The 23,215-nt window shown below is 47.0% G+C and overlaps 1 protein-coding gene across 1 annotated transcript in view; it reads right to left on the bottom strand.

Annotated features, from left to right (window-relative positions):
• The window catches only part of xdh (xanthine dehydrogenase), a 140,414-nt gene that overhangs the window by 105,849 nt on the left and 11,350 nt on the right, over positions 1 to 23,215 (bottom strand). Inside the window, exons 2-3 of the mRNA XM_078212225.1 lie at positions 3,937 to 4,042; positions 1,924 to 1,981 (exon numbers count right to left, since the gene is read on the bottom strand). Coding sequence (XP_078068351.1) covers positions 1,924 to 1,981; positions 3,937 to 3,981 — 103 coding nt within the window. The 5' untranslated portion in view covers positions 3,982 to 4,042. The remainder of the gene's footprint in view (positions 1 to 1,923; positions 1,982 to 3,936; positions 4,043 to 23,215) is intronic.

The raw sequence follows: 23,215 nt of genomic DNA, 5'->3' as shown, positions 1-23,215 counted from the left end.
GGGTTTATAGTGAAACCAGTTGAGCGAGTGGTGGAGTTTAAAGTGAAACTATCTGGATCAGCGGACCATATAATTTCTGCTACTTAATTATTCTATGTAATAATTGCCCACTATGGAATGCAACTGTAGAAACTAAATCAACATCAGCAATAAGGTTCAATAAAGTGAGGAGAAAATAGTTGTTGCGTCTTATCTATTCAGACTTTATACATTCTGATAAAGAAATGATATAGAGACATTGGAAAGGGTGGAATAAAGATTTACAAGGACGGGACTCACCACAATGATTATAACTGTCAGCAAAAACGGAGGAGGTTGTAAATCTTTTCCCTAGAGAAGCAAAGATTGTGGCCTTTGTAAAGATTATGGGAAGGTTTGCTAGGGTAGACATCACAAAGACATTCTCGAGGGGAGACCAGAGGTCACAAATAAATGAAAGTCACTAATAAATCCAATGAATTACCTAGGGGCAGCACGGTGGCACAGTGGTTAGCACGGCTGCGTCACAGCGCCAGGGACCTGAGTTCGATTCCCGGGTTGGGTCACTGTCTGTGTGGAGTTTGCACGTTCTCCCCATGTCTGCATGGGTTTCCTCCAGGTGCTCCAATCTCCTCCCACACTCCAAAGATGTGCTTGTTAGGTGCATTGGCCGTGTTAAATTCTCCCTCAGGCATCGGAGTGTGACGACTAGGGGATTTTCACCGTAACTTCATTACAGTGTTAATGTAGGCCAACTTGTGACTAATAAATAAACTTTAACTTTTACCTACCACTGCTCTACATCAATTAGTGAAATAGCCCAGTATCTCTGCTTATCTTGGCAACCTTACTGCTGCTCTGGTTTAATCAAATGCTGCAATTGCAATCACGAGACACAGAATGGTAAGAGGATCGATGACCCAGCTTCTCTGACTCTTATCGTTATAAAAGCCTGGTTAACCAAAAAATGATGGCCTTGCTTTGTGAGGTGAGTCACAGAAGGGAACATATTTGATGTCTGACAGCATCTGTGGAGAGAGAATAGAGCCAACGTTTCGAGTCTGGAAGACCCTTCGTCACGAAAACAAACAAGAGAACAAAGAACAGTACAGCACGGGAAAAGGCCCTTCGGCCCTCCATACCTGCGCTGATCACATTGTCCTATCTACACCAATCGCTTGTATCCCTTTATTCCCTACCTCTTCATATGCCTATCAAGATAAGTCTTAAATGTCGCTAACGTATCTGCCTCAATTATCTCACTTGGCAGTGCATTCCAGGCCCCCACCACCCACTGTGTAAAAAACTTCCTCCGCACATCACCACTGAACCTTTCCCCCCTTTACCTCGAACTTGTGCCCCTTCTTCCCCAACCCTCAAACCCACCTCTTCAATTTCCTGCAGTCCCACAATCCCCGGAGGTCCCTGCACCCTTTTAATTCTGACCCCTTAACATTGCAACATAGGAAGGTGGGAGCAGGGTTAGGCCAATCGGTACTGCAGAATCCACAGTGTTTTGCTTTTAACAATTTCTGATGTATTCAACTTAAATCTCCAAAGCTGGAAACGCCAGGGGAAAAGTATTTTCCAGGGCAGGATTTTCCACTCCCCCCACTTCCCCATCTCGCGACATGTTTTACGGTGGAGGAGGAAGCCAGCCATTGGCCAGCGGAAGGATCTTCCAGTCCCACCAATGTCAATGGATTTTCCCATTGTTCACACCTTCTGCTGCTGGGGAACCCAAGGCAGAGTTCGTCGTTGGCAAGACTGGAAGATCCAGCCAGCAGTAACAGTTGGAAAATTTCAACCCCGTCTTTAATCAGGTTTGGAATTTGCTACAAGATCAAATCCGTTCCTCCCCCTTCCCTTCCCCACCTCCCAAAATAAATCAAACACCGGGGGCATCTTCGCTTGTCCAAACTCAGTGTCAGCTGTCATGGATACATTTGTTTCTCAGGTAGGTTAGAAGGTTCAATTCAGGATCCACATTTTTCTCCACAACCTGTGGTCAAGGAAACAAAACAAATAGGAAGTTCAGCCATTGGCCAGTTTTCTTTGTGAGGTCGGACATTTCTCCGTCAATCCCATTCATTCATCACTTGGTGCTTCATTCATTAGTTCAGGGATAGCAAGCTAGCGACCAACTAGTCAAAATGGCAGCAACTCCATTTGGGTTACCAGTTCTTACAGTTTCCCCCCAAACCTGGTTTGTTTAAGTCATAGAGCACCCTGATTTGTAAAGATATTGTGACGATATTTTACCTTTAGCTAATGTATTTGCCATGTGGCTTGTGCAGGATCTATTATAGCAGTTTGTTTTATAATTGGAGCCATTCTGTCTGTGTATTACAGCACTGCATCATTACTGCAGCAGCGCCATTGATCTTAATTGCTACAATGTTTGTATTAATCCGAACTAATGTAAGATTTCTTCATTTTGCATTTTACCCTGGGATTTTGTAGAGTAGGCCTTGATTAGGATGATTGACAGGTCATGTCATATGATAGGGTACTGCTAGACTTCCACAGAGAAATCAAGGCAGTCTGATTTTTGGGATCTTTAGAGTGATGTTGCATTGAGATATATCATCAACTGTGATCTATTCTGCATCTACAAGATACACGGTAGCAACTCACCCATCGACAGTACCTTCCAAACCAATGAATTCTACCACCTAGAAGGACAAGGGCAGCAGTTTTATGGAAACACCACCACCTGCAAATTCCCCTCTGTTAGGGCGCTGGACCCCAAATTATCTTCGAACACCAGAATAGACCCCATTTTGGCATAAATGTGAAGATAGGATGCTGCATTCCAGGAGTAATTCCACTGTCAAACTAGGGATCTTTTATAGTAAAACAAACTTTATTTAATTACACAGTTTAACTATAACTCTAACAAATGAAGCAGCTTAACCATTAACATTTGAACAATATTTAAAAATGAAAAGGAAATAACCTTAAGTTCTAACTTATCACTATTTCAGTGCCAAATAAGCAACACTCCTCTAACAGACTTAAATGCCACTTTAAATGCAGTTAGCAACTATAAATATACTTGCTGTAATGAGTGTACACAGTTTTGAAGCTTTCAGAGAGAGAGAGATCCAGAAGCCTGCTAAAACCTCCAGTTTCAACCAGGCTTCAGCTACAAACCTTTCGGCAAAACCCTTTCCTCTCTGCTACAGACCCAGGGCTGCATATAAACCACATTGTCACATGGCCTTGTCAATCGCTCTAATTAGAAATTCCAGTGGAACTTAAGTAAACAAAAATCCATTAATTCAACTTGACAGGACCACTTGCAAGGCAAAAATGACTAATTATCCTGCTCTCCCAGCATCTGAGTTCCATTCCCATACAGACATACTTACTGTCTGTAGCATAAAGCTGAATTTGTAAACATTCCCCTTTAACATTAAAATATTTATTATATATATATCCAAATTAAATACACACCTCCGAGTCACACACATGCTGACTTGTAAATATATTGCTGTTATCTTATTGTCGCTGGGGCGTACTCCTGGAACTCCCTCCCTAACAGCACTGTGGGTGTACCTACACCACATGGGCAGCAGTTCGAGAAAGCGGTTTCCCACCATCTCAAGGACAATTAGGGATGGACAATAAATACTGGCCTATCCAGCGATGCCCACATGAATGAATTAAAAATATTGAATGATGGTGCAGGCTCAATGGGCCGATTGGCCGAGCCCTGCTCCCATGTTCCTATGTTGCAATGTCAAGGAGCCAGAATTAAAAGAGTGCAGGGACCTCCGGTGATTGTGGGGCTGCAGGAAATTGAAGAGGTGTGTTTGGGTGGTGGGGAAGAGTAGGGCACGAGGCCACAGAGGGATTTGGAGGCAAGGATGAGAATTTTAAAATCAAGGAGTTGCTGGAGGAGGAGACAAAATAAGGCTCTGGCTGCTGTGGGATAGTCAACCTGTCTCATACCTTGTGTCCATTGATGAAGAAAAGAAGCTCATCGCTTTCCTCCATTGTGGAACGTCCGTTAACACTGCTCTCGCTCTTCCCGTCAACACTGCTCTCACTCTCCGAGCTGTGAAAAAAACAGGATGGAGAAACTATGAGGCAACATGCAGTGCAGCCCTGCTGAACTCAAAGAGAGAAAATGCTGGAAAATCTCAGCAGGTCTGGCAGCATCTGTAAGGAGAGAAAAGAGCTGACATTTTGAGTCCAGGCGACCCTTTGTCAAAGCTAAAAGGCCTAGAAAGTGGGAGATATTTATACTGCAGAGGGAGGGAATGAAAGATGAGTCATAACCACAGAAACCAGGGGAAAAGACTACTAATGGCAGTCCATAGAGAGAATAAAGGGTGTGAATGGTCAAACGGCCGAGAAGCTTATGTTGGTGGTGGTGGGGGGGGGGGGGGGGGGGTGGGGAAGGTGCAGTGGGGGAGAGGGTGGAATTGATGGGACAGAGGTAAAGATTTAGAAAAGGAGAAGCAAAGGAGGAGAAATGGGAAGGGAAGGGGGATAAAGCAGGGGGAAAGAGTGGGGGGCAGGGGGGGAAGAAAAATGAAGAAAGACCATAAAGAAATAAAAGGTAGAGAACAGTAAAAAATTAAATAAAATAGAATGAAAACAGAGGGGTCGAGGTGGGATACAGCAAATCATCTGAAGTTGTTGAATTTGATGTTGAGACCGGAAGGCTGTAAAGTGCCGAGCCGGAAGGTGAGATGCTGTTCCTCCAGTTTGAGTTGAGCTTCACTGGAGCATTGCAGCAAGCAAAGGACAGACATGTGGGCATGGGAGCAGGATCGTGTGTTAAAATGGCAGCAACCGGAAGGTCAGGGTCCTGATTGCGCACAAACCGAAGGTGCTCAGCAAAGCCCTGCTGAACTTGCGAGCATAACCGGTATTTGTCTAACATCTTTAACACACTAAAACGTCCCACAGTGCTTCAACGTGTTATAGAACAACATTTGGTGCCGAGGAGACAGGTGTTTTTTAATATTCATTCCTGGGACATGCGCATCACTGGCTGGCCAGCATTTATTGCCCATCCCCAGTTGACCTCGGAGGGCAGTTGAGAGTCAACCACATTGCTGTGGCTCTGGAGTCACATGTAGGCCAGACCGGGTAAGGTAAAGAACACGTCCAAAAGCTTAAGCTTAAAGAAATTAGTTTTAAGAGTGTCTCGAAGGAGGAGAGAGAAATAGAGAGGCAGGGAAATTTAGGGAAGGGATTCCGGAGCTTAGGGCCTAGGTAGCTGAAGGCACCACTGACAATGTCAGAGTGATTAAAACTGAGGGACATGCAATAAGCCAGAATTGGATAGGTACAGATTACTCTGGAGGGGCACTCCTTTAAAACTGAGATGAAGAGGAATTTCTTCAGCCAGAGGCTGGTGAATCTGTGGAATTCATTGCCACAGAGAGTTGTGGAGGCCAGGTCATTGAGTGTGTTTAAGACAGAGATAGATAAGTTCTTGATCAATAAAGGGATCAAGGGTTTATGGGGAAAAGGCAGGAGAATGGGGATGAGAATCATATCAGCCATGATTGAATGGTGGAGCAGACTCAATGGGCTGAATGGCCTAATTCTGCTCCTATATCTTGTCGTCCTATAGCTTTGTGGCTGGAGGAGGTTCTAGAGATTGGGATGGGTGAGGCTCTGAAGGGATTTGAACCCGTAGATGGGAATTTTTGAAATCAAGGTTTTGCTTGCCTGGGCACCAATGGTGATCATCGAGCACAGGGGCGATGGGTAACCCTTCACCCCTTTCTGTGTCTCAGTTTAAAGTTTAAGCTTTAAAATTAATGTTTATGTATTAGTGTCACAAGTAGGCTTACATTAACACTGCAATGAAGTTACTGTGAAATTCCCCTAGTCGCCACACTCCGGCGCCTATTCGGGTACACTGAGGGAGAATTTAGCATGGCCAATGCACCTAACCAGCAAGTCTTTTGGACTGTGGGAGGAAGCCGGAGCATCCGGAGGAAACCCATGCAGACACGGGGAGAACGTGCAAACTCCGCACAGACAGTGACCCAAGCCGGGAATCGAACCCAGGTCCCTGGTGCTATGAGTCAGCAGCGCTAACCACTGTGCCACTCAAATTAGGGGCAGGAGGAGGCCACTCGGCCCCTCGAGCCTGCTCCGCCATTCAATCAGGTCATGGCTGATCTGATTGTAACCGTAACCCCACATTCTTGCCTATCCTCGATAACCTTTCACCCCCCTCGTTAATCAAGGATCGATCCAGCTCTGCCTTAAACATATTCAGAAGATTCTGGGGGTGATTCGCCCATCCTGACCCACTAATTTGTTGGCGTAACGGCCCGGGAGAAACGTGTGTCGGCCATTTTGCAGGAACCCCATGAGTGTTCGCACTGCGATTGCGCCTCCCAGGCCCGGATTTCTGGCGGTGTCCTCAAGGCACAGGAAATCGGCTGGGCGGTGGAGCAGATATGCATAACCTAATTTAAATATTATTTCAATGTATTTAGCAGGCCCAGGACTGAATTCACCAGGCCCGCTAGCATCCCCCACCCCGCCAGTACAAAAAGCAAGCAGCGGCGTTCAGACTAGCTCCCCACTTTTGGGGAACGAGCGGGAGATGCCGCTGATGTGAATGGGGGCAATCGGGGGCCCCCAAGAGGTCGGGGCGGGGGGGTGGTGGCCCTAGTCATGGGCACCCTGGCAGTGCCAGCCTGTGCTCCCTGGCACTGCCCAAGGGGCAAAGTGCCCATGCCCGGGGGCACCTTGGCATTGCCCACCAGGCATTGGGCAGTGCCAACGGGCGACGTCTAGGGGCAGGGCCTAGGGTCGGGGCCTAGAGTGCAGGGACAGCTGGGGCGGGGCCTAGGGGGTAATCGGAGGGGATGGGGGGGTAACACTGCCACTCTGCATTGGGATTCAGTAGGGACTGTAGGGAGGTAGTGATCGGGACAACCTGGGGGAGTCTGCAAGGGGGGGGTTCAGCCGCGAGGGGGGCTGCCGGGGGGGGCACCTGCTGGGGGGGCATCAGCCTACCCAGGGAGGGGTCTGCCTGCGGAGGGGCGGGGATCATCACTGCTAAGTGGGGGAGGGCTGGAGATCGGGGCTCTCTGCGGGGCGGGGGGGAAGTCGGGGTTCACCCAGGAATTGCTGTGGGGGCCGCGATAAGGCCATGGGAGGGCTGGAGGGGCAGCACTGCGGGGGTCCCGGGCTGGCCAGTGATCGAGCTGGACAGCAAACGAGAGGCTGATAGATCGGGGTCACTGCGCATGTGCAGAGTTCTAGGACTGTCAGACTCCAGTATGAATCGGTCTGGCCCCTCCCGAGCTTTTAATGATATTCACGATTGTGGCCTCTGCAATGCACAGAGTGTGGAAGATTCGTGTGTGAACTCCCACTGAAAAAACAATCGAGATTTACTCCAGTTTTCCCGCAAATTCAGCACTTCGAACTTTTTTGTGAGAATCGCCCCCACTGTTTCCACTGCCTGTTAAGGATGAGATTCGCAAAGACTCACAAACATGTGAGAGAAATTGATTACTCCTCTGTGGGACTTATCCTCGATCTATGTTACACCCAACCTCATGAGCCCTTATCTTGTCAATTAACCTTTATTATCGCTCCTTATCGAATGCCTTCTGGAAATCTGGGAATACTGTTAAGAACACAGCTGATGTTAAATGCTGGGGGTCAACTTTGGAATGCTTAGTTAATTTATTGGTGTCACGAGTCGGCTTACATTAACACTGCAATGAAGTTACTGTGAAAATCCCCTAGTCGCCGCACTCCAGCACCTGTTCGGGTACACAAATGCCAGTTCTTAACTATATTATTTGCCAAATTGTTTAACATGAGGAAGGATGTGAAGACCAGTGAAGGATGTCCTGGAATCTTTTGTGATGACTTTAAACGAAGTACAAGTTTATCACGCAGCAAAACATACAATAAGAAAGTCAATTAAATATAAAGTTAACTACAGTGATAGCTAGCTACTGGATATTTAAATTGATTCAATTCTAAACTCTCCATTTGCCTAACCTCAGAGTTAAACCTTTCCTAACAACATTCCACAGGTTTTAAACCATAAGCAAAATCCAGCAATAGTTACCACGCTCGGTCCTGAGAACTGTTGGGGTTGCTTCCAATTTGGGATAGACACAACTGGTTTCTCAAAGGAGCCTTTCTTCAGGTAGAACTGTAGAGCTCGATAGGAACGAACACAGCTCCCTGCTGTTTGGGCTGCGATCTCGAAACCAGCTCCCTTTTTTGGATATACTGGCCGGAATTTTCTGATCTCATTCATCCCACCACCGTTGCCAGTGAGAACAAAGAATTTGGTGCTCAGCCGAAACTTCATTCACTGCAGCGGGACAGGAGAATCCCAGCCACGGGTGAGGTCAGAGAATTCCTGCCACTGTCTTTCTTTTTGAAATTTCCTTGGCTGAACTAACCTCCTCAGAAATCACCCATAATTATGTTTATTAAACAAGCTCACCTTTTTGAATGTAAATGTGAAAGCCACCCTCACCTTCCATTATTCCCAAATCCGTCTGAGGTAAAAACTTGTTCCCAGTGATGCTGTGCTAATCAGCATGTCAAAGCCCTAAACATAGAAACATAGAAGATAGGAGCAGGAGGAGGCCATTTGGCCCTTCAAGCCTGCTCCGCCATTCATCACGATCATGGCTGATCATCCAACACAATAGCCTAATTCTGCTTTTTCCCCATAACCTTTGATCCCATTCGCCCCAAGTGCTATATCCAGCCGCCTCTTGAATACATTCAATGTTTTGGCATCAACTACTTCCTGTGGTTATGAATTCCACTGGCTCACCACTCTTTGGATGAAGAAATGTCTCCTCATCTCCATCCTAAATGGTCTACCCTGAATCCTCAGACTGACCCCTGGTTCTGGACTCCCCCACCATCGGGAATATCCTCTCTGCATCTACCCTGTCTAGTCCTGATAGAATTTTATAAGCCTCTATGAGATCCCCCCTCATTCAGCTGAACTCCAGCAAAAACAATCCTAACCTAGTCAATCTCTCCTCATACATCAGTCCCGCCATCCCCAGGATCAGCCTGGTAAACCTTCGCTGCACTCCCTGGAGAACAAAAACATCCTTCCTCAGAAAAGGAGACCAAAACTGCACACAATACTCTAGGTGTGGCCTCACCAAGGCCCTGTATAATTGCAACAACACATCCCTGCTCCTGTACTTGAACCCTCTCGCAATGAAGGCCAACATACCATTTGCCTCCTGCACCTGCATGCTTACCTTCAGTGAGTGGTGCACAAGGACACCCAGGTCCCACTGCACACTCCACTCTCCCAATTTACAGCCTTGTTCTACCAACTCTGACAATTTGTCTCTTCTCCATCTTAAAAATAATCGTTTATTTTCCCTTTCAACCTACAGCCACCAGAACACAATCCCGGCTATTGAATTCCTGATTTTTTTTTTTCTGTTATCACTATGCCCTAACAGCATTACATCTACTGGCTCCCCCTTATCTAGTCCACTAATTACATCCTCAAAAAACATTAATATTTTCATTAAACATATTTCTTTTTGTAAAGAACATGAGAACATAAGAACTAGGAGCAGGACTAGGCCATCTGGCCCCTTGGGTCTGCTCCGCCATTCAATAAGATCATGGCTGATCTTTTTGTGGACTCAGCTCCACTTACCCGCCCACTCACCATAACCCTTAATTCCTTTACTGTTCCAATATTTATCTAACCTTGCCTTAAAAGCATTTACTGAGGTAGCCTCAACTGTTTCACTGGGCAGGGAATTCCACAGATTCACAACCCTTTGTGTGAAGGAGTTCCTCCTCAACTCAGTCCTAAATCTGCTCCCCCTTACTTTGAAGCCATGCCCCCTAGTTCTAGTTTCACCTGCCAGTGGTCTTGCTGTAATTTCCTCAGTGCATGATTAAGATTTCCTTACTAGGAGATTCCAGAATTTTCCTGATGACTAGCATCATTCTAGAAATCATAGAATCTCTACAGTGCAGAAGAAGACCATTTGGCCCATCGAGTCTGTACCGACTCTTAGATGGAGCACCCCACTCTGAGCCAATCCACGTAACTTCAAGCATGTACCCTGCCTACATATATTGGGACACCAGGGGGCAATTTAGCATGGCCGATCCACCCAACCTGCACATCTTTGGAAGGTGGGAGGAAACCGGAGCACCCGGAGGAAACCCATGCAGACACGGGGAGAACGTGCGGACTCCACACAGACAGTGGCCCAAGCCGGGAATCGAACCCGGGTCCCTGGCGCTGTGAGGTAGCAGTGCTAACTACTGTGACACAGTGCTGCCCATAACTACCCTGTAATTCCCTCATATTTCCTCTCTTTCCTTTCCTGAATAGCAGTGTTACATTTGCTGACGTCCAATCCACTGGGACCATTCCAGCATTCCAATTTTTTGGGAAATCATCCTCAGCGACGCCACAATCTCTGCAGCTGTTTATATCCCGAGGATATAGACTTGGCGATGTACTGGACTATAGTCCCTTGAGTTTATCCAGTCCGTTTACACTGCTGAGATTCATTACTTCAACATCTCATTCTTTTAGCTCCTTGGTTCCCTTGTATTTCTGGTAATTAATGTATGTGGTCTGTTGTGAAAATATTTATCCAACATCACCGACATTTCTTCAGTATTCGTAATAATTTCTCCTGCCTCTGCCTCTGGGGGATTCATGTTTAAGAACCTGAGATGAGCAGGATTAGGCCACTTGGTCCTTCAATCCTGCTCCTCCATTCAATAAGATCATGGCTGGTCTCATTGTGGCCTCAAATCTTAAAGGATTAATGATCCTCTTAGAGGAAGAATTTCTTCTCTCACCTGTCTTAATTAGGAGACCACTTTAAAGTACGTTTATTAGTCACAAATAGGCTTACATTAACACTGCAATGAAGTTACTGTGACAATCCCCTGGTCGCCACAGTCCGGCGCCTGTTCGGGTACACTGAGGGAGAATTTAGCATGGCCAATGCACCTAACCAGCACATCTTTTGGCCCATGGGAGGAAACCTGAGCACCTGGAGGAAACCCACACAGACACAGGGAGAATGTGCAAACTCCGCACAGACTGACCCAAGCCGGGAATTGAACCTGGGCTCCTGGTGCTGTGAGGCAGCAGTGCTAACCACTGTGCCACCGTGCCACTGTTTGTCTAACCACAATAGCTAGCTTTATTGACTGAAAAAGGTTGAACGATCTATTTTATATTCCTGGTTAGTTTACTCCCGTATTCTATTCTGGCTTGGGCCTCCTTTTCGACAGAGGAGTGTCAAATTTCAGGGCCTTGGGGGGTTTCTGAGAAGAAGGCCACGGGTCTGCCCGCCTGGTTAAGGGTGGCGGCTAGGGCGAAGTCAGGCGCATCGCTCTCCACCTGGAACGGGATGGATTCGTCTACAACGTGCATCATGGCCTTCGCGATGTCTGCTTTGATGCGGTCGAAGGCCAGGCGAGCCTCTGCCGTCAGGGGGAAAAGAGGTGGATTTGATGAGCGGATGGGCTTTATCCGCATAATTGGGAACCCACTGGGCGTAATACGAGAAGAAGCCCAGGCATCTCCTCAGTTCTTTGAGGCTGGTGGGGAGGGGGGAGTTCCAGGAAGGGACACATGCGGTCGGAATCGGGACCGATGACCCCATTTTCCACAACACAACCAAGGATGGCGAGGCGGTGTGTGCGGAATACACACTTCTCCTTATCATAGGTCAGATTTAGGAGTGTGGCGGTGTGGAGGAATTTGTGGAGGTTGGCGTCATGGTCCTGCTGATTATGGCCGCAGATGGTGACGTTATCCAGGTTCGGGAAGGTGGCCCACAGCCCGTTCTGGTCTACCATTCGGTCCATCTCACACTGGAAAACCGAGACCCCGTTGGTGACGCCGAAGGGGACCCTAAGGAAGTGATAGAGGCGGCCATCCGCCTCGAAGGCAGTATATTGGCGGTCCTCTGGGCGGAGAGGGAGCTGGTGGTATGCAGATTTTAAATCGATGGTGGAGAATACCCGATATTGCGCAATCTGATTAACCATGTCAGATATGCGGGGAAGGGGGTACGCATCCAGCTGCGTGTATCGGTTAATGGTCTGACTGTAGTCAATGACCATGTGATGTTTCTCCCCAGTTTTAACAAATACTACTTGGGCTCTCCCAGGGCTGGTACTGGCCTCGATGATCCCCTCCCCTAGGAGCCGTTGCACGTCGGACCTGATAAAAGCTCTGTCTCCAGCACTGTACCGTCTGCTCTTGGTGGCGATGGGCTTGCAATCGGAGGTGAGATTTTCAAACAGTGAGGGAGGGGTGACTTTAAGGGTCGTGAGGCTGCAGGTGGTACGCGGTGGGCGATCTAAGAACTGCTGATTGCAAACGGAGAGCAGGGGAAAAGGCCCATTATACTCCATGGTGACGCTCTTAATGACTCAGGAAATCTAGCCCCAGGAGTACGGCAGCACAGAGTCGCGGCAGCGCGAGGAGCCTGAAATTTTTGTACACTGTGCCCCGTACAGTCAGGGTCGCCACGCAGTTCCTGAGGACATCCACTGAGTGGGATTTTGAAGCCATGGAGATCGTTTGCTTCATTGGCAGTGCTGAAAGGGCGTAGCAACTCACTGTGTTAGGATGAATAAAGCTCTTCGTACTCCTACAAATAAACAGTTTGTAATGCGACCACTTACCTCGATGTCCATCATGGACCTGGCGAGTTGGTGAGGCCTGGATTGGTCCAGTGTAATCAAAGCCACAGTTGCATTTTGCGAGTAGTCACAAATGGCTGATGGCGTCCAGGATGGCGGTCCGCACGGCCCACACTCGGCTGATGGTGGCCCGCATGGCCCACACGCGGCTGGTGGCGTCCAAGATGGTGGCCCGCACGGCCCACACGCGGCTGGTGGCGTCCAAGATGGCGGCCCGCACGGCCCACATGCGGTTGATGGCGTCCAAGATGGTGGCCCGCACGGCCCACATGCGACTGATGGCGTCCAAGATGGCGGCCCCGCAGGTCGCACGTGGTGCTACTGGGCTTGGAGGTCGATTTTGCTCTGCATACCTTCACGTAATGGCCCTTCTTTCCTCACCTGGAGCAGATCGCATCCTTCGCCGGGCAGCGTTGTCGGGGGTGCTTCCTCAGGCCGCAGAAGTAGCACTTCGGGCCTCCGGAGACTGCCGCAGTGGTCGGGTCATTTGTGGGACGTGACGTGGCGTAGGCCTGCGGCCCTCCTGAGTACAGAGGTGGTGGCAGCCGCAGTGTCCACAATGCGCCCCCGTGGTCGAGGGTGTAGGCCTCGAGATTACGGAAAGTCACCTCTAACGAGTCAGCAAGCGCCACAGTCTTTTGTAGGTCCAACCCACCCTGTTCCAGCAGTCATTGTCGGATATAGTTTGACCTGATACCCGTGACATGGGCATCTCTCATTAAGTCCTCAGTATTTTGGGCGGCTATTACGGTCTTGCAGTTGCAGGCCCTGCCAAGTGCTCACAACGCACACAGGAATTGATCACCCGATTCTCCTGGCCGTTGTCTGCGAGTAGCCAGTAGATTTCATTAGACTGTTTGTTGTACTGGCCTTTGAAAAGTTCGATCGCATCCTTGTAAGTTTCAGCTAATCCTCAGGCTATTTCCATTCTTTGCCACATTATGAGCTTCTTCTTTGAATCTCAAACTTGACATCCTTAGTAAGCCATAGTTGAAACTTTCTTGCTGAGTGTTTATTATTTACTTTAGATATCATTGTGACCATGATTTCACAGTGTATCTTTTACTGTGAAGTTACTGATTAACCCTGTCTCATTGCACAATATTGGACCAAAACAGCTTTATCCCTCATTGTTCCAAAGTGCATAGGTCCAGGAAACAATCAAAAAAATAGATTACAAACTCAGCTTCCAAACCATCTTTGCCAATTTGATTGCTCCAGTCTACCTGAAGACTAAAGTCCTTGATAATTATTAATTTGCCTTTCTGACAAACTTCCATCATTTCTTCTTTAATACTTTGTCCAATGGTGTAACTATTCCTTGAGGGCCAAGAAACTACCCCCAGCAATAGCTTTCACAGAATCACTGAACTGTTATAGCACAGAAGGAGGCCATTCGGTCCATCATGTCTGCACCGGCTCTCCAAATGAAACATAGAAGAAGAAGAAGAAGAAGAGGAGGAGGCCATTCGGCCCTTTGAGCCTGCTCCATTCTTCATCACAATCATGACTTAGTGTCACTCCATAGAAAACCATAGAACCATAGAAAATTACAGCTCAGAAACAGGCCTTTTGGCCCTTCTTGTCTGTGCCGAACCATTTTTTGCCCAGTCCCACTGACCTGCACTTGGACCACATCCCTCCACACCCCTCTCATCCATGAACCCGTCCAAGTTTTTCTTAAATGTTAAAAGTGACCCCGCATTTACCACTTTATCCGGCAGCTCATTCCACACTCCCACCACTCTCTGCGTGAAGAAGCCCCCCCTAATATTCCCTTTAAACTTTTCTCCTTTCACCCTTAACCCATGCCCTCTGGTTTTTTTCTCCCCTAACCTCAGGGGAAAAAGCCTGCTTGCATTCACTCTATCTATACCCATCAAAATCTTATACACCTCTATCAAATCTCCCCTCAATCTTCTACGCTCCAGGGAATAAAGTCCCAACCTATTCAATCTCTCTCTGTAACTCAGCTTCTCAAGTCCCAGCAACATCCTTGTGAACCTTCTCTGCACTCTTTCAATCTTATTTACATCCTTCCTGTAACTAGGTGACCAAAACTGTACACAATACTCCAAATTCGGCCTCACCAATGCCTTATATAATCTTACCATAACACTCCAACTTTTATACTCGATACTCCAATTTATAAAGGCCAATGTAACAAAGGCACTCTTTACGACCCTATCCACCTGTGACGTCACTTTTAGGGAATTCTGTACCTGTATTCCCAGATCCCTCTGTTCAACTGCACTCTTCAGAGTCCTACCATTTACCCTGTACGTTCTACTTTGGTTTGTCCTTCCAAAGTGCAATATCTCACACTTGTCTGCGTTAAATTCCATTTGCCATTTTGCAGCCCATTTTTCTAGTTGGTCCAAATCCCTCTGCAAGCTTTGAAAACCTTCCTCACTGTCCACTACACCTCCAATCTTTGTATCATCAGCAAACTTGCTGATCCAATTTACCACATTATCATCCAGATCATTGATATAGATGACAAACAACAATGGACCCAACACCGATCCCTGCGGCACACCACTAGTCACAGGCCTCCACTCAGAGAAGCAATCCTCCACAACCACTCTCTGGCTTCTTCCATTGAGCCAGTGTCTAATCCAATTTACTACCTCCCCACGTATACCTAGCGACTGAACCTTCCTAACTAACCTCCCATGAGGGACCTTGTCAAAGGTCTTGCTGAAATCCATGGAGACAACATCCACCGCCTTCCCTTCATCCACTATCCTGGTAACTTCCTCGAAAAACTCTAATAGATTGGTCAAACATGACCTGCCATGCACAAAGCCATGTTGACTCTCCCTAATAAGTCCCTGTCTATCCAAATATTTGTAGATCCTATCCCTTATCACACCTTCCAATAACTTGCTCACCACCGACGTCAAACTTACTGGCCTATAATTTCCCGGATTTCTTTTGGAACCTTTTTTAAACAACGGAACATGAGCCACCCTCCAATCATCTGGCACCTCCCCCGTGAATACTGACATTTTAAATATGTCTGCCAGGGCCCCTGCAAGTTCAACACGAGCTTCCCTCAAGGTCCGTGGGAATACCCTGTCCGGTCCTGGGGATTTATCCACTCTGATTTGCCTCAAGACAGCGAGCACCTCCTCCCCTTTAATCTGTAAAGGTTCCATGGCCTCCCTACCAGTTTGCCCTATTTCCGTAGACTCCATGCCCATTTCCTCAGTAAATACGGATGCAAAAAAACCATTTAGTATCTCCCCCATCTCTTTTGGTTCCATACACAGTCTACCACTCTGGTCTTCAAGAGGACCAATTTTATCCCTCACTATCCTTTTGCTCCTAACATACCTATAGAAGCTCTTTGGGTTTTCCTTCACTCTGTCTGCCAAAGCAACCTCATGTCTTCTTTTAGCCCTCCTGATTTCCCTCTTAAGTAGCTTCTTGCACTTTTTAGCATCCTCGAGCATCTGATGTGTTCCTTGCTGCCTGTACATTTCATACAACTCTCTCTTCCTCTTAATCAGTGTTACAATCTCCCTCGAGAACCAAGGTTCCTTATTCCTATTTACTTTGCCTTTAATCCTGACAAGAACATACAAACTCTGCACTCTCAAAATTTCTGCTTTGAAGGCCTCCCACTTTCCATTTACATCTTTACCAGAGAACAGCCTGTGCCAATCCACACTTCCCAGATCCCTTCTCATTTCATCAAATTTGGCCTTTTTCCAGTTCAGAACTTCAACCCGAGGACCAGATCTATCCTTATCCTGTTCCCTGTACCTCTGCACACTGTTTCTTATCAAATTATCATCTAATACCCCCTTGAATGCCTCGATTGAACCTACCTCCACCACACTTCCAGTCAGTGCATTCCAGACCCTAACCACTCACTGTGTGAAAAAGTTTTTTCTCACATCACATTTGCTTCTTTTGCAAATCATTTTAAATCTGTGCCCTTTCGTTCTCGATCCTTTTACAAGTGGGAACAGTTTCTCCCTGTCTACTCTCAACTGTTAACCATATACATAGACGATCTGGAGGAGGGGACCGAGTGTAGGGTAACAAAGTTTGCGGATGGCACAAAGATGAGTGGGAAAGCGAATTGCGTGGAGGATGCGGGAAGTCTGCAGAGAGATTTGGATAGGCTAAGTGAGTGGGCAAGGATCTGGCAGATGGAGTATAACGTTGACAAGTGTGAGGTTATCCACTTTGGAAGGAATAATAGTAAAATGGACTATTATTTAAATGGTGAAAAATTACAACATGCTACTGTGCAGAGGGACCTGGGGGTCCTTGTGCATGAATCGCAAAAACTTAGTTTGCAGGTGCAGCAGGTGATCAAGAAGGCAAATGGAATGTTGGCCTTTAACGCAAAGGGGATGGAGTATAAAAGCAGGGAGGTCTTGCTGCAATTGTACAAGGTACTGGTGAGGCCGCAACTAGAGTACTGTGTGCAATTTTTGGTCCCCTTATTTGCGAAAGGATATATTGACCTTGGAGGGAGTACAGAGAAGGTTCACCAGGTTGATACCGGAGATGAGGGGGTTAGCTTATGAGGAGAGATTGAGTAGATTGGGCCTGTACTCGTTGGAGTTTAGAAGGCTGAGGGGAGATCTTATAGAGACATATAAGATAATGAAGGGGCTAGACAGGGTAGAGGCAGAGAGATTTTTTCCACTTAGAAAGGAAACAAGAACTAGAGGACACAGCCTCAAAATAAGGGGGAGTCAGTTTAGGACAGAGTTGAGGAGGAATTTCTCTCAGGGGGTAGTGAATCTCTGGAATTCTCTGCCCATTGAAGCAGTGGAGGCTACCTTGTTAAATATGTTTAAGTCACAGGTGGATAGATTTCTGATCAATAAGGGAATTAAGGGTGATGGGGAGCGGGCGGGTAAGTGGAACTAAACCACTATCAGATCAGCCATGATCTTATTGAATGGCGGGGCAGGCTCGAGGGGCTAGATGGCCTACTCCTGCTCCTATTTCTAATGTTCTTATTATATTCTCTGTCGAACCCCCCTCATGATTTTGAACACCCCTATCAAATGTCCTCTGAGTTTTCTTCTCTCCAAGGAGAACAGTCCCAATCTCTCAAATTTATCCTTATAACTGAAGTTTCTCACCCGAGGAATCATTATCGTAAACTTTTTCTGCTGTCTCTCCAATGCATTCGCATCCTTCTGGTGCCCAGAACTGTACTCAAGGGGTAATTTTGATTTTGTGTAAAATTGGTGTTTCTCACTTTTTGGCCAAGATAAAACACCCCAGCTCAAGCCCAAGTTTAATTGTAATGCCTTTTCTTACCAGCTTGGACCTTAGAATCCCTACAGTGCAGAAAGAGGCCATTCGACCCATCGAGCCAGCACTGCCAACAATCCCACACAGGTCCTATCCCATAAACCCATGTATTTATCCTGCTAACCTCCTGACACTAAGAGACAATTTAGCATGGCCAATCCACCAAACCTGCACATCTTTGGACTGTGGGAGGAAACCGGAGGAAACCCACACAGACGTGGGGAGAACATGCGAACTCCACACAGAGAGTGATGCAAGCCAGAATCGAACCCGGGTCGCTGACTTTGTGAGGCAGCAGTGTGAACCACTGTGCCACCGTACCCCCCTAATCTTGTATGTCTCTCTTGTGGGGACCATGAATTGGATTAAATTTGAATTGATTTTTTGGAGCAGGCAAGTAGATGGATTAAGGGTTTGCCTTGTTCACTCTACGCATTGGTTTTGTAACTCTGAAAAAAAAATTGTGCATCCTTGCATTCCTGTCTAATATTCCCTCTTGGTCCATACACCCCTGCTTGGTTCATTTAAAGTCCTCTCAACAGCAATAGCAAAACACCCTGCAAGGAACTCAGCCCCAGCTCTGTTCAGGTGCAACCCATCCTTGTACAGGTGCCATCTCCCGTAGAGCCAGTCCCAGTGTCCCAAGAATCTAAAGCCCTCTTTTCCAGCTGCACATTCATCAACGTTATCCTCCTATTTCTGTACTCACTTGCACATGGCACTGGGAGTAATCCAGATTTTATACTATACTCCTTGTAGACCTATGACTGTGTGGCCAAATTCCCTTCCAACTCGATTTTCAAGTTTGCTGACAACACCACCGTAGTGGGTCATACCTCAAACAATGATGAGACAGAGTACAGGAATGAGATAGAGAATCTGGTGAACTGGTGCGGCAACAATAATCTCTCCCTCAATGTCAACACAATGAAGTCATCAACTTCAGGAAGCGTAAAGGAGAACATGCCCCTGTCAACATCGTAAGGAGTCTAACAACACCAGGTTAAAGTCCGACAGGTTTATTTGGTAGCAAACGCCACTAGCTTTCGGAGCGCTGCTCCTTCGTCAGATGGAGTGGAAATCTGCTCTCAAACAGGGCACTGGGACACAATTGCTTTTGTGCCTCTGTACCCTGTTTGAGAGCAGATTTCCACTCCACCTGACGAAGGAGCAGCGCTCCGAAAGCTAGTGGCGTTTGCTACCAATAAACCTGTTGGACTTTAACCTGGTGTTGTTAGACTCCTTACTGTGTTTACCCCACTCCAACGCCGACATTTCCACATCATGCCTCTCAACATCAACAGGGACGAAGTAGAAATGGTCGGGAGCTTCAAGTTTTTAGCCGTCCAGATCACCGACAACCTGTCCTGGTCTCCCCATGCCGACACTATAGTTAAGAAAGCCCACCAATGCCTCTATTTTCTCAGAAGACTAAGGAAATTTGGCATGTCAGCTACCATTCTCACCAACTTTTACAGATGTACCATAAAAAGCATTTTTTCTGGTTGTATCACAGCTTGGTATGGCCCCTGCTCCTGCCCAAGACCACAAGGAACTTCAAAGGGTCGTGAATGTAGCCCAATCCATCACGCAAACCAGCCTCCCATCCATCGACTCTGTCTACAGTTCCCACTGCCTAGAAAAGCAGCCAGCATAATTAAGGACCCCACGCACCCCGGACATTCTCTCTTCCACCTTCTTCCGTTGGGAAAAATATACAAAAGTCTGAGGTCACATACCAACGGATTCAAGAACAGCTTCTTCCCTGCTGCTGTCAGACTTTTGAATGGACCTACCCTATATTAAGTTGATCTTTCTCTACACCCTAGCTATGACTCATGTGGACTGGTGTCAACCTGGTGTTGTGAGACTACTTACTATAGCTATTACTGTAACACTACATTCTGCACTCTCTCTTTTCCTTCTCTGTGGACGGTATGCTTTATATGATAACATGCAAGAAACAATACTTTTTGCTGTATCCCAATATATGTGACAATAATAAATCAAATCAAATCAAAATGATATTACTACATTGGAGGTCCTGTTTGCTAATTTTCTGCAAAGTTCTGATTGCAGGATCCCAACCCCTTCCCTACCCAAGTTATTGATACGCATGAGGATTACAACCTCTGCTTGTTCGCCCTGCCCGAGAACAGTGTCCTGCAGCCACTCTGTGACGTCCTTGAACCTGGCACCTGGGAGGCAAGCTGCCATCCTGGAGTCACAGCTACTGCCACTGAAAGGCCTGTTTGTTCTCGTAACCAATGGATTGCTTGTCATTATTGCTCCTTTCAGATTTTCAGACCCTTGTTATTCCTAATCTCCACCCAGACAGATTCTATTCGCTGATTAACTGAGCCAAGATTGTTTCTCACTACTCACATCATACTTTGGGGAGGATGAGTGAGGTTGGAGGTTGAAGGAAGAAGGGAGGGGTGTTGGAGGGAAAGACAGACAAGTTGGTGGGGGTGCAGAATGGGAAGGTGAGGGAGAGAAGGATGGGTGGAGGGAGTGTAGGATGGGAAGGGGAAGGAGAGAACAGTGGAGCAGAGGGAATGGATGGAAGAAGAGATGAGAGAGAGAGAAAGATGGGATGAACTTAGGAGAAAGAAGTATGGGGTAAGAGTAAGAAGGAATGAAGGATAAGGTGAGAATGGAGGGAATGAAGGATGGGTTGAGACTAGAAGAGATAAAAAGGTGGATGTGAGAATGCGAAAGGGTGAAAATGGGAGAGCAGGAGGGAGAAAACAATGAGAGGTTGAGGAAGGGAAGGATGGATGAGAAATATATTCTACAATAACAAAGATCAGAGAAGAAAGGCCAAAGTTGACGTTGTTTGAAATTAAAAGGGTTAATTTAACTTAAAGATGTAAGACAGAGCAGGAGAGTTCTAAGCCGTGGTGTACTCTTCATGCTCCATGTGGGAGGCCAGGAACATTTCCAGTTCCCAGGACCAACATGTCTACAGGAAGTGTCTCCAGCTGAAGTTCCTAGAAACCTGCATTTTGGAGCTGGAGTGGCGGCGGGGGACACTGTGGAGCATCCATGAGATGTAGAGTATCATGGATAGCACATATAGAGAGGTGGTCACACCGCAGGCTCAGACTCCACAGACAAGAAGTGAATGGGTGACCACCAGGCGGAGCAAGAGAGCTAGGCAGGCAGTGCAGGAGTTTTCCATGGCCATTCCCCTGCAGAACAAACATACCATTTTGGGTACTGTTGGGAGGAACTTTCAGGGGAAAACAGCAACTGCCAAATCTGTTGCACCATGGTTGGCTCTGCTGCAGAGGGGAGGAATAAAAAGTGTGGGAATGCAATAGTTATAGGGGATTTCATTGTAGGGGGATAGATAGGCATTTCTGTGGCTGCAAACAAGACTTGAGGATGGCATATTGTCTCCTGTTGCCAGGGTCTAAGATGCCTCGGAGTGGGTACAGGACATTCTGAAGGAGGAGAGTGAACATCCAGTGGTCGTGGTACACATCAGTACAAATGACATAGGTTAAAAAAAAGACTGAGGTCCTAACTACTGAATGTAGACAGTTAGGAACAAAGTTGAAAAGTAGGACCTCAAAGGTAGTGATCCCAGGATTACTACCAGTGCCACGTGCTAGCCAGAGTAGAAACAACAGGACATATAGGATGAATAAGTGGCTGAAGAGATGGTGTAAGGGGGAGGGTTTCAGATTACAGGGGCATTGGGGACGATTCTGGGGGAGGTGGGACCTGTACAAACTGGATGGGTTACACCTGGGCAGGATCAGGACTGATGTTTTCAGCTGGGTATTTTCTAGAGCGGTTGGGGAGGATTTAAATTAAAATGGCAGGAGGATGGGAACCTTTGCAAGGAATCAGAGGAGGGGAAAACAAGGACAAGAACAAAAAGCAGAAAGGGGAATAAGAAAAGCGATGGGCAGAGAAATCAAGGACCAGAATCAAATAGGGCCACAGTAAAAAATTATGGGAATGAGACAAAGAATGTTAATAAGACAAGCCTTTAGAACATAGAAACATAGAAAATAGGTGCAGGAGTAGGCCATTCTGTCCTTCGAGCCTGCACCACCATTCAATATGATCATGGTTGATCATGCACTTTCATTACCTCATTCCCACGTTCTCTCCATACCCCTTGATCCCTTTAGCCACAAACGCCACGTCCAGTTCCCTCTTGAACATATCTAACGAACTGGCCCCAACAGCTTTCTGTGGTAGAGAATTCCACAGGTTCACAAGTCTCTGAGTGAAGAAGTTCTTCCTCATCTCAGTCCTGAATGACTTACCCCTTATTCTTAGATTGTGACCCCCCTAGTTCTGGACTTCCCCAACATCAGGACCATTCTTCCCACATCCAGCCAGTCCAGTCCCATCAGGATTTTATATGTTTCTACGGGATCCCCTCTCATTCTTCTAAATTCCAGTGAGTACAAGCCCAGCTGATCCGGTCTCTCTTCATATGTCAGTCCTGCCATTCCGGGAATCAGTCTGGTGAACCTTCGCTGGACTCCCTCAATAGCAAGAATGTCCTTCCTCAGACTAGGAGACCAAAACTGCACACAATACTCAAGGTGTGGCCTCACCAAGGCCCTGTATAACTGCAGCAAGACACCCCTACTCCGATACTCAAATCCTCTTGCTGTGAAGGCCAGCATGCCATTAGCTTTCCTCACCGCCTGCTGTACCTGCGTGCCAACCTTCAGCATCTGTTCCACCATGACACCCAGGTCACGTTGTACTTCCTAAACTGCCATCATTCAGACAGCAATCTTCCTCCCTGTTTATGCCACCAAAGTGAATAACCTCACATTCATCCATATTATATTCCATCTGTCAAGTATTTGCCCACTCAGCCAACCTGTCCAAGTCACCCTGTAGCCTCTTAGCATCCTCCTCACGGCACACACTGCCACCCAGCTAAGTGTCATCTGCAAATTTGGAGATATTGCATTCAGTTCCTTGGTCCAAATCATTAATATATATTGTGAATAACTGGGGTCCCAGCACTGAACTCTGCAGTAGCCCATAAGTGCCTTAATGCATGGAGCATTTGCAATAAAGTGGATGAATTAATCATGCAACTAGATGTAAACGGACATGATATAATCGGGATTACAGAGACATGGCTGCAGGGTGACCAGGGATGGGAATTGAATATCCAGGGGTCTTTAGGAAGGGCGGACAAAAAGTGAAAAGCAATAAGGTTGCATTGCAGCTTAAAGAGGAAATTAACACCATAGCGAAGAAAGATGTT

This window comes from Mustelus asterias, chromosome 5, assembly GCF_964213995.1.
Source record: "Mustelus asterias chromosome 5, sMusAst1.hap1.1, whole genome shotgun sequence".
Classification (NCBI taxonomy): domain Eukaryota; kingdom Metazoa; phylum Chordata; class Chondrichthyes; order Carcharhiniformes; family Triakidae; genus Mustelus; species Mustelus asterias.
This window is presented reverse-complemented; position numbering and strand designations above follow the sequence as displayed.